Consider the following 12,212-nt stretch of genomic DNA (forward strand, 5'->3'; position numbering starts at 1 on the left):
TTCAACCTTCATTGTTTCTTCATTAGTTATACTGCAAAAAGACATTTTTGAGTGGAGGTGAAATATTTTATACTGCAGTAAAAATGAGCTAACAGTGAGTAAAATGCACAGGGGATTATTCTACTATTATTTTCACAAGAAATCAAGTTTTATTTGTTCTCTGCTGTTAGAAAAATGCAGACAGTAGCTAAAGCTCAAACTAAATTAATTAAATATTCTATTTTAGTTGACAAACAGTTCAAAGCTGCACAGTATTCAGTTACCTACTGCAGAAGACAAGAAAAAACAGAAAATATCTGATATCATCTGATAAGCCAAAGCTGTGAATTTTTGGCATTCCTGCTGAAAAAGGATAAATTTACTGTTGATCAACTAATAAATTAACTGACTAGTTGTTTGTGCTCCAGTGATGAGTGACTAACAGTAAGACGTTTCAAGGGGGCTAATTTTATAATAGAAACTAAAAAGTAAAAAATAAATAAATAATTTTTTTGTTACGACGGATGGCATTACATGCACAAAAGACATTTTTAAGATATTTGTACTTCTAGCCATATGTGTGCTGTTTTCAGAGGTGCAGGACACAATACTGCAGTAAAAAAATAGAAAAAAACAAGACAAAAAAACAGATGCTTAACAAGCTAGTCTGTCGATATGTTGACATTTGCAGGATACTGGATGGTAGAGCAGATAAACACATGCATTTATATAAAATTATGCTAATGCTTTTGGAAAGTTTGTTAAAAAAAAAAGCCACCTAACAAACTCATGCAGCAGATCCTAATGCACAGCTTCACACTTATAGTTTCAGAGACATAACTGGACAACCGGACTCTCGCTATTCTGCTGAAACTGTGACTTTTTGGTAGCCTAGCCGCGCTAGACAACCCACGGCAACGAATTTAATTCTCTGCCAGGGTGGGTCTAGTTACCCTCCATAAGGCTCGAGGCTGGATGCTCCTAAAACTAGCCGGACCAATCACCATGAAGTGTAGAGTCAGAAGGCGGGCGTAACGAAGTGACGACAGAGGCGCGACGATTCTGACAGAAACAACCGGAAACAACTAGCCATGCCGTGCTAGACAACCCACGGCAACGAATTTAATTCTCTGCCAGGGTCGACAACAAAAACGACAACAGTCGTTGAGCTCCATTAGCACCGACTCTGAATAATCTTTCTGTTAACATGTCTGTAATATACTTGAGCTTCACCCATTGACTGTATAAATAAGGCTTCACCGAACTCCCGCATCCTCTGATTTTCGGCGCTCTAGGAGCCTATTCGTTGCGTTGATTGGTTGTATACCTACCCAATTGCTGCAGAGTGATTTGATAGACAACCTTTTAGCCCGCCTCCCTCCCTGTCGAGCGTGCCTAGACCCTTGCGTCTTCAGAGCATGGGTCTAGCGCGGCTAGGCTAACTTTTTGGTATTTCTGTGACTTTTTGGTATTTCTGTGACTTTTTGGTATTTCTGCTAAAAATGCTGCCACAATTTCTGTTGATGAACTAAAAAAATACCTAAGTAGTAGCCTGGGCTCCATATATGAGAGAACTCAGTGTCAAAAGTCTTTAGTGGGACTATTTTTTTCTAAACTGCTGCTTCTCACCACCACTGAAATCCCATTCACCTCTGCTGAGCCAAATCGGATGTAGAAATGTCAGGCTTTCTAATGAAAACTAAATGATCTTCATGCTTTGGTGGGTTAATGTGTGTTTTCTGACTCTGATCTACTCACCGGTCCTGCCTCTGGGAGCGGCTCCATCAGCTCCACTCCTTCAGCGTAGACCTGAACGAGTGCCAGCAGGTCCCTGGACTGAACCGCTTCAAACAGCTCGATCATTTTAGCTGCCGCAGACGTGCACGTCTTCCTCGCATACTTGTGGTCCACATATTTAGCGTTGATGAATTCCTTCCTCACCGTCCTGCGGGGCAACATGTTGTGTTTTTTTTAGCAGAAGAAGAATTCAGTGGGCTGTTTGGGTGTAAAAGTCCGACGGTACTTACATGTCACTGGAGGGAGTGGGCTTTGGTGAAGGGGAAGGGAGGTTTCCCTCCATGATCTCATTGAAACTACTGTTCCCTACATTCTTGGCCAGCTGTGGGGGGGGGGGATCACAGAAAAAAACATCAGATCACAATGCTGTTGACAAGCAGAGCAGCATTCGCGTGTTCTCAGAGACGGATGAGCCCAGTGGAGATGTTTCCCTGCTGCTTTGGGGATCAGATTCTGCTCCAGTCTGTGTTTCCACTGCTCCACTGCTCTTTCATTATTTCTAATATTTCACTAGAGATGAAAATAGTGAAGGGCGTGCCTCAAAAAAAGCTATTTATTCACTGGCTAGTGACTCACCAAGAGTTCTGAGGTTCCTAACTTGTCGAGCTCCATGGACTGGATGCGAGAAATGTGGACCCCCATCTCTCGGTGGATGCCGGAGCACTCGATGCAGGTGAGGATGCCCAGGTTGGTGGACAGCCACTTAGGGTCTGCAAACAATGACGAATACACATCGTGATTCAAAAAGCACCGTGAGCTCTAAGCTAGCGTTTATAGACGAATGTCAAAGTCACTGTGATCTTGGAGTCTGTAGTGTGCAGATTTTTTGGATTCAAGGAGGGCAGTAGTAAAAGTTGCCAACCCTAATTACAAATAGCAGTAAGAGGACATTTAAATACCCAGAAATCACCAAAATAACACAAGTAAACTTAGATCTACTGAACTCAGCTCAAATTAAACGACAAAAAGACGCCATTTACAAGAGCCAGAAACAGTAAAAACAACCAGTTCTTGATCTATTCATGTGGAATGTGCAGCTTTGACTGTAAATGTAACCAGATTTAAGATTAAACTTTGTTATTTCATCAAAATCAATTGATAAAACACCAAAAAACGCAAAGGAAAAATTGTTAAAAATTTACCAGTTGTACTAATCAGATTCTGTAAGAGAATAAAATTTTACATTCCACACTGCAACTGAAAAGTCATGATTCAATCAGCTGCGACAAACAGTTACATTACAAAAATTCAGAGACTTTTGGGCTGGACGGTCTGAACTTCAGGCTGTGTTTACAGACCGCAGAGAAGACAAATTAAAAATGTGAGCAGGAAAATAAAAGTGTGTCAAACCACCATTTTTCCCTCAGTATTGATTACATCTGAGGGAACTTGGAAAAATATTGCACATACTGATTCCACGTTTTCCAGTTTTGCACAGTAATTATTTAAAGAAAAAACAATCTACTTTTGACTTTTCTTTTTCATTGTTTATGCCATCTTAACTCTCCAGTGGACTTTATGCTGTGCAGAAGACCGTTCTGACTTCTTTATGTTGCAGTAAAAACGTGTTAAGACCCTCTTTGTCAGACAGAAAACACTTCAGGGGAAAAATCCGATAAATGTGTGCTTTAGAGTCAGTCAATTTGCTTTGAAATAAAGTACATGCTTGAACCAAAGCGTCTTTCTTCACAGCATTTATTGCTTTGATGTACTAATCCACTGCACTGTTGACCACAGTCACCTCACACTGCATTGCGCAACCCTGAACCAAGCAAAAGGCTCAAACACGCCGAGATGCAGCAGATCTGTGTGGCGACTAAACCGCAGAGATTGACCAGCGTCACCGCCTGCCGCTACGATGCAATCTGAGAGATTTAAGCCGGTCTTAAACTCGGCAGCGCTGGCCGTGACCTCGGCGATGCTGTGAGCCGAGGGGATGCTGTTCTGCCCGAATATGACAAGCGAACAGCAGGCGGAGGCTGGTGGAAATGACGGAGACAGCCCAAAAACCAATGAGTCATACACCGAAACACAGACAGCAGAGGAACACATTTACACACACATTTACACGACACAATGAACAGATGCAAGCCGGTGACGGGCCGCAAAGTGCATGTTAAGCACGACAAGTGACCTCTATAGCTGCTTAATGCTAAAGCTGCAAATCTGTGTGTCAGAGAGGGAGTTCCTGGGAGAATATCGAATGAGATGGAGACCTCTTTCTGCTCGTACCAGAGGGAGCCAAGAGGTGACCTTCGGAAGCCATTAAAATGACCTTTCAACCATGTAGTTAATTTTAAAGTGTCGAAGAAGCACACTGCAAAAAGTCTTAGCAAGTCTGTCTTATTTTAAGTCAGAATGTCTCATCCCACTTGATTTAAGATAAATTAATTAATTTAACAAGCGACATTTCAGCAAGATGGAGAGACTTGTTTTAACCCTCATGTTGTCCTGCGGGTCAAAACTGACCCATTTTAGTTTGAAAATGCAGGAAAAAAACAGATTTTCACAGTGAAACTTCTGATATCCACGTTTTCAACATTTTTGGGAAATTTTTTAACATTTTTTGGTGGAAAAAAGAAATGCTAAAAATGTTTCTTAAGAACATTCACAAAAAAAATCAACCAAAATCCAGCGGAATCCGCTGGATTTTGGTTGATTTTTTGTGAATGTTCTTAAAGAAAATAAAAGTTTTACTGATATACATGCAATCACTTTAGATATTTTTAGGATTTTTTAAAAAGATTTGTACTAATTTTTTAAAAATATTTAAACAATTTTCTTGACAAATTTGGGGATTTTTTTAAATAAAACATTTTAAGGAATTATTGGAATTTTCTTCCTGAAGGTTTCGCAAATTTTTGGAAATTTGGGGATTTTTTTTTTAGTAGATTTTCAGATTTTTTCAGACAGGGAAACAGTATTTTGTGGTGCCTGTAAATGAGGACAGCAGGAGGGTTAAGACATGCATCTTAAACAGCCAATCTTGAAATTATCTTGTTTTGACTTGAATTTTACAAGAAAACTAAAAATAAGTTTAATACATCTCAAATTAGGAGGTTACATGAAAGCAAAAATCTATTTTTGAGTGAAAAACTACTATTTTTTGAAGCATATCTGGCTTGTTTTAAGACACCTAAGCTTGACAATCCTGGTAAAATATAGCTTAAAATAAATGTTCCTAGCTAATTTTAAGATCTCAATATTCTAAATATCACATTTTATTTAAAGAAATCCTACCAAGCCACTTTTCACTTGTTCTATTGGCAGATTTTTTTCCCACTTATTTCAAAGTAAGAGTTCCTTGAAATAAGTTCTCTTTTCTTGTTTTGAGAGGGGCATTTTTTCTAGTGCATATCAGAGCTGGACGTCATCTGCTCAACAAAAGCTAAAATTCAACGGGGATTTCATAAAAGGAAACAACAGGAATCGAGGAGCTCAGACCCACATCTGGAACGTGGGTTGCGGCTGAAGCCATGTATACGAACGGATGCAGCAACCAGAGTATAGACATGACAAATTACCTCCTCTCTCTGCAGACTGCAGGGGTCGACGGAGCGTGTGTGACTTATATAACAACGTGATGTAATGATGTTGTTTCTCAAAGCCTAGAAATGTTTTTTTCCCCCTCAGAGCAGAAAGTCCTCCCGTCGGTCAGTCGGCGGGCTGCTGCGTGTGTTTATGCACACTGAGTGGAGTGTGTGTATGCGCGTGTTTGTGTGCGCGCGAAGTGTCAGAGGGCCTGAATGTGAACGGCACTCCTGAGTGCTGAGTCTTCGCTTCCAGATGCGGGGGAGGATCAGGATTGCGTTGTGTCCTGAATGCTAACAACACTAGCGCACTCCACACATACACACACACACACACACACACTCACTTGTTTGTTCAAGGCTGCTGGGGGATTTGCAGCGTAGCTTGTTCGGTTACCGTCTAAGTGAAGGACGGAGAGTTCAAGGCAGCAGTGACATTGCAAAGATATCAAGACTGGAGCGTGGCTTTAAATAAAACATTTGATTCAGAAAGTGCTGAAGTCAAGCTGTTTGTTTTCTCTGCAAGGTGACGGTTGACTAAGCACAAAACAAAGGGGATGCAGGATGCGCACATGTTTATATTATATGTATATATGTATTTATATGAACAGGAGCAGTACACACCTGTAGCTCCGCAGTCGCAGCACACTTCGTTGCCTGGCATGCGCAGCACGTCTTCTATGATGGCTTTAGTCAGGTCCTCTAATCCGTCCTCCCCTCCGCTGCTCTGCTCGCCGCGAAACGCCATGTTTAACGCCTCCTCCTTGCTGTTGGTCAGTACCGAGATCCAGCTGCAGGAGGGAACACATCATTAACAACATTACAAATTATATCAAGAATTGTTACGTGTCGTTAGTGTCCCTTACGGTTTTTAGTAAGCCAGCTAAAATGAACAATTTAAGGTTGCAAATTGCTAGTTTCGTCTGTCTGAACTCAATCTAAATCCCAAAATGCACAGAAGAGCAACAAATCATCAAAACTGAGAAGCTGGAAGTACAAAATATTTGGCATTTCTGTTTTAGAAAAGCTTAAACCATGATTAGCACCAACATTTAGCCAGTCTTAGCTATGAATTGATCTAATCTCTGCATGTGTGCCTCTCTCTGTTCTTTACATACTTGACAACTTTACATCTGATCTGCTATAGGCTTGGTGAATGTGTCACTGAGGACCAAAGGAAGTGTAGTTAACTCTGAAGTAGTTCAGATAAGCGCTGGCTGTTCTGGGGGTCTTTTTGGGATCCTAAATGGGCCTTTAGCTGCCTGTGGGCGGACCACACAGATCACGTTAAGTTCAGATATGAGAAAGAATAAGGCATCAATTTGCATAAACCCACAGAACAAATGCTCTTTCATTCACACATACAATGCAGTAATAGAAAGCCAGCCAAATCAGGTAAAGGGGTCAAACTGAACACGACATTCACCAGAAACAAAAACAATTAAAGCTGCAAGCAGCGATGGACGGGTCCTCGCATCCACGCTGGTCGTGAATCCACGCACGTCCACCAGGTGGCGCTGTGACTGAGAGTGTATGTCGGCCTCTGAATCGCATCTGGACCAGAGTCCAATCATACATTTAAAATTTCAGCCAGACTGTAGCATGTTCAGAGCAGTTATAGAGCATTTCCTGTCTATCCACCAGGTGGCGCTGTAACTCAGAGTGTATTTCACACAGTGGATGTGATGAGGGTTGGACTCTGATCACTCATGAAAAGTTTCAGGCTGATTTGATCATGTAGAGGCCAGTTATACAGCATTTACTGTCCCTCCATCAGGTGGCGCTGCGACTGAGAGTGTCTGTTGGCCTGTAGATGTGATCAGGATTGGATTGTGATCACACATGGAAAGTTTGAGGCAGATTGGAGCATGCAGAGGAGAGTTATACAGCAGTTGATGTTTCATGGCGAAGCATCAAAACGCTGATGGTCGCCATGGCCACGCCATTTGGCTTCTGGTTAAACTTTTGATAACTTTTCCAAACCAAGTCCTGCTGTGTGGACTGACAAAATTTCAGGTCTCCTGGAATTATCCCCTAGGAGGTATTAACTCTCAAAAATGAGAAAAATCATCAAAAATCTCACAATTAATCCAAGATGGCCGACTTCCTGTTGGGTTTAGGACATGGCTCCAAGAGGCTTTTTTGTGCGTCCTGATGTGCTCTATAAGCCTCCCAAACTTCATGGATGTAGGTGAAACGTGCTGGGGGGGCTGTTTGTTAAAAATACTGTAGGGGGCGCTATAGCATGTGCAGTGCCGAGATGCATACAGTGTTGTTCCTTGGGTCAATGGTGATGTGTGTGGTAATTTTTGTGAGCATTGGAGTATTCCTAACCTGTCAGAAAGGGCTTTGTTTTTCATGGCGATATTTGGTTGCTACGGCAACAGCGTTACATGAAATGTCACACCCTTCACAGTGTGTGATTGTCAAGAGGTGAAGACTCGACTGACCAATTTCCAGCATGATATCACCAAGTTTGGGGCCATTGTACCTGAAAATATAAGGCCTTAAACTTACTATTACCAACAGGTGGCGCTATGACTTTTTCAAAATTTATGAGTGTGGATGTGTTCAGACTGGACCTGGTATCCAGCATGTGAAGTCTGAGGCAGATAGGATGTTGTTCAGCTGAGATATGAATCGTTAAATTTTCATGGCGAAACATCGAAATTGGTTTGGCCGCCACAGACACGCCCTTTGATGACAAGTCACCATTTTCACTGGGATGCATCATCAATGTGTTTAGGCTGTTGTCACTGCATTTGAAGTGAATATGATCAACTGGGTAACAATAGGGCATGAAAGTGTAAAAGATGTCTATTTCCTGAAACCACAAGGTGGCGCTATGACTGTCAATGAATATCCCTGTGTGGATGACATCAGGACAGGACTGTCATCATACATGTAAAGTTTCAGGCAGATTGGAGCATGTTGAGAAGAATTAGACACCACTTCCTGTTTCATGGCGAAGGATCAGTTGTTTGAGGCTCCGCCATGGCCACACCTTTTGGCTTCTGGTTGAGTTTTTGATAACTTTTCATCAGAAAGGTCTGGTGCATGTACTGGCCAAATTTCAGTTCTCTCAGACTTATCCACTAGGAGCTATAAATTTTGACAAATGTACAGCAAATTCAAGATGGCCGACTTCCTGTTGGGTTTAGGGTGTGGCTGTGATTGACTTTTTGGTGTGTCCTGATGTGGTGCATATGCCCACCAAATATTGTAGCTGTAAATAAAACATTGTGGAAGTTGGCCTAATGACCACTGTTTCAATTTTGCAGGTGGCGCTATAGAGCCATTTTTTCACACATATGCGCAACTCCCATAAAATATCAAATTTTTCGCCAGTCCTGATGTGCACGCCAAATTTCACGCGTTTTGGTTCATGATAAGGCCGCCAAAAAGGCAAGTCATTTCCCGAGGAGCGATTAAGTTTGAAAAATTTACAGCAAATTGAAGGTGGCCGACTTCCTGTTGGGTTTAGGGCGTGGCTGTAATTGACTTTTTGGTGTGTCCAGATGTTCTGCATATGCCCACCAAATATTGTAGCTGTACATGAAACATTGTGGCAGTTGGCCTAATGACTACTTTTTCAAGTTTGCAGGTGGCGCTATAGAGCCATTTTGCCACGCACATGCGCAACTCCCATAAAATATCAAATTTTTCGCCAGTCCTGATGTGCATGCCAAATTTCACGCGTTTTGGAGTATGATAAGGCCGCCAAAAAGCCAATTTACTTTACGGGAGAAAAAAAAAAAAAAAAAAAAAAAAAAAAAAAAAATAATAATAATAATAATAATAATAAACCCTAGGGTTTCAATAGGGTCCTTGGCACCGCTGGTGCCTTGGACAGTCGGTGCCCTGGCACCGCCTGTCCTTCGCACCCTCGGTGCTCGGACCCTAATAAACTTACATCAACTTTTCTGACTTGTATTCCATGAAACTGGTCTTTTTCAACCCTCAGCAGTGCCTAAATATATGTTGTTTTTTTTTTATTAATTCCAAAATTATATTATATATGATAAGAAATTGAAAATACAGGTCCTAGAACTCCATATTTGTGACACACTGTTCAATCAGACAAGCAAAATTGTAATAATTCACCAAAATCTCTTTGTTCCACATGTCTCCTTTAAAAAACTGCCAAAAATAAACCACTTGTAATAAACCAGATTCTGTAAAAACAAAAATTCTGCGCTCCTTTTAGCAACTGTAAAGGCACTAGCAACTCAGGCATTTAGGATCTTCTCAGCTGAACTGCAGGCAGTGTTTACACAGAGCTGATAAGAGACGGAAGCAAACTGAAAGTGTACATAGTAAAATACCTACTATATATATATAGAGAGAGCCTTATTTTTTGCAAATGGTCACTCTTAGGGGTGCTTAAAAGATTTTGCACATGTCAATTCTAGGGTTTTAAATTTTTTGCAAAGAAAGTAATGGAAGAAATTCTACTTTTTCTTTACGTTTTAATAACTTTGCTATGCTGCACAAACTACAGTGTGTCGTTCACTTCTCTCTACTTCTAGAGAAAAATGAGGCCACAGTTAGTGGGAATGTGACAGGAGCAAAGAAACGCCCAGAAACAGCTTCGCCTTTAGTGGGAGAAATTAAAAACATTTTGCTTTTACGTTTCCTTGGCAGCCTATTTGTGCTCGCAGGTTTATTTTCTTCAACAAGGTGAAAGTCGCACAGAGGGACTGTGGTCATTAAGAATCACGCAAACAGGAAACGCCGTAGCCGCCTTTCAAACGCGACCACCTGCAGCTCTGCACGGCACAATCTGCTGCTGCACTCTACACACTGAACGGACACTCACACACTAACAAAGACACACACAGACACACACACAGACTGGGCTTTATGAGGCTGACGTCTGCGCTTCCTCTGTCACTGTCACTCAACCTCGTCTGTAAAGGCAGAGCTCAGACAGGGAGTGGGCACGTGCACCGATGCGTTAGATTGTCTGTTTATCTGTTCGTGTGAAAAACAAGATATTTTCATCCGCCGCTGCGTAGGTGTGCAGATGCTGAGCCAAAACGCTTTCATGTTTACTTATAATATGCATTATAATATGCTCCCGGCCTAATTGAGGGGGAGCGTGATTGCACAAAGCGGGAGCCCTATGGAATACTAAATATTTCAAGGGAAATCCCGGGAAGACGGAGCTGGAATTGCGTGACAGAGAGGAGCCGTGAGTCGAATCCCAGAGGACGACATGCAGGAGGAGACAGCATCACCAAGCAGCATCAGAGCAGGAACACGCCAGCCCAGAACAAAGCGTCACAAATCAAAGTGTGTTTCCAGAGAGTTTCAGTGGAGACGCTGGAGAAGATTCAGGCTGAGGATTGTTTTGATCTGATATGATCCATGTGTTTGTTAGGAGTCTGGAGAGGGATTACACGTTAGCTCCAAAATTTTGATTCTTCAAGAGCGAGGGGGAAAAAAAACTCACAGTTACTGTACGCTAAGAGGAAGTAGAAATACAGTGTTTGAGTGTGGGTTGTAGGGCTGCAAGGAACAATTATCTTCATTGTCAATTAATCTGTTGTTTAGTTTTTGATAGTTGGTTAATCTATGAAATGTCAGAAAAAGGTTATTCCACTATTATTCTGAATAAAACAGCATTCTGAATGAGTTACATCATGATAATAGCAAATGTAGTATTTTGTGAATGTACTAAATGCTCGTTTTATTCAGGTTTTCAGACTATTCTTTGATCATGTAAGCATTAAAAATTGGGATCTAGTTGCAGTTTGCAAGTAGTGCTGGAGTGAATACTTTAACTGTCAATTAATTTCTCGATTATTTTCTGGATTAAGCAGCTGTTTGGTGTATAAAATGTCTAAAATGGGTGAAAAAATGCTTCCCAAAATATATTTAGTTTACTCTCATACAGAAGTAAAGGAACCAGAAAATAATCAAATTTAAGGAGCGGGAATTTAAAAAAAAAGTTTTTAATTCTTAAAATATCCCTCAAATCGATTAATCAAAACAGTTTGATTTAAAAGCAAATTAAATCAAGTTAATTTAATGTTTTGTGTATGATTTTGTTTATTTGTTATCACTAATCATATATTTGCTCCTTTGTGTTTGTCTGAAAAATTAAAAACCTACTATGACCTTAATAGTATTACTAAAAAAAGCTTAAAGTAACATGAGAGTCCACTAAGTGAAGGCTGATTGATTGAATGTTAACATTTATTCATCCAAGCTTCTTAATCAATCAAATTCACTACACTAGAAGAAATGCTTTTTTTATGTGCCACCTACTTATTTACCATTTGCAGTTGTGCCTGTAAAACAAACTCATATGTAAATACATGAGTCTGTCAAGTGTCTAACCGTCACCTGAAGAGCGTCTATAGAAAAAAACTAAAGGGTGATTCAAAAATCTTCTGTTGCTCTGATCATGTGTGCCTCTGCCTGGCAGCCTGAGAACCAACAGTATGAGGTTACAGCGACCTGAATTACTCCAGACCACAAATCCCACAGCTACCCTCTGTGTCACCCACTCTCAACAGTCCCTCTACACTTCACAAAGTCAAACACTTCCTGTGTTCAAGAACGACAACGAGCAGCCGCCCACTAACTCCCCGTTAACAGAAACCATTAGCTCGAGCTCACAAATGTCTGAATCGGCCTCTGGATGTAGGGAGTTTCAGGTAACCTCAGTGTGATCAGCAGAAAATGACTCGATAACAACGTGAGCAGAATGGGGTTGTGTGGTTTTTGTTACTCACATGACAAACTCTTGTTCATCTTCAGCTTGGAAATGATATGTCCGGTTATCTGTGCAAAAAAGAAACCGTGACGTTTAATATGCAAACCTTACAACTTTGCATTTTATAAGATTAGAAGCAGCAGCAAGAAGACAGGAAACCGTTTCAACGCATCACTGCACTA

At 41.0% G+C, this 12,212-nt stretch overlaps 1 protein-coding gene across 1 annotated transcript in view; it reads right to left on the reverse strand.

Annotated features, from left to right (window-relative positions):
• Nucleotides 1–12,212, reverse strand: part of asap1b (ArfGAP with SH3 domain, ankyrin repeat and PH domain 1b) — a 92,586-nt gene that overhangs the window by 19,815 nt on the left and 60,559 nt on the right. Inside the window, 5 exon segments of the mRNA XM_022196261.2 lie at nt 1,738–1,924; nt 2,007–2,098; nt 2,353–2,486; nt 5,931–6,097; nt 12,050–12,098. Coding sequence (XP_022051953.1) covers nt 1,738–1,924; nt 2,007–2,098; nt 2,353–2,486; nt 5,931–6,097; nt 12,050–12,098 — 629 coding nt within the window.

Source organism: Acanthochromis polyacanthus, chromosome 20, assembly GCF_021347895.1.
Source record: "Acanthochromis polyacanthus isolate Apoly-LR-REF ecotype Palm Island chromosome 20, KAUST_Apoly_ChrSc, whole genome shotgun sequence".
Lineage (NCBI taxonomy): Eukaryota > Metazoa > Chordata > Actinopteri > Pomacentridae > Acanthochromis > Acanthochromis polyacanthus.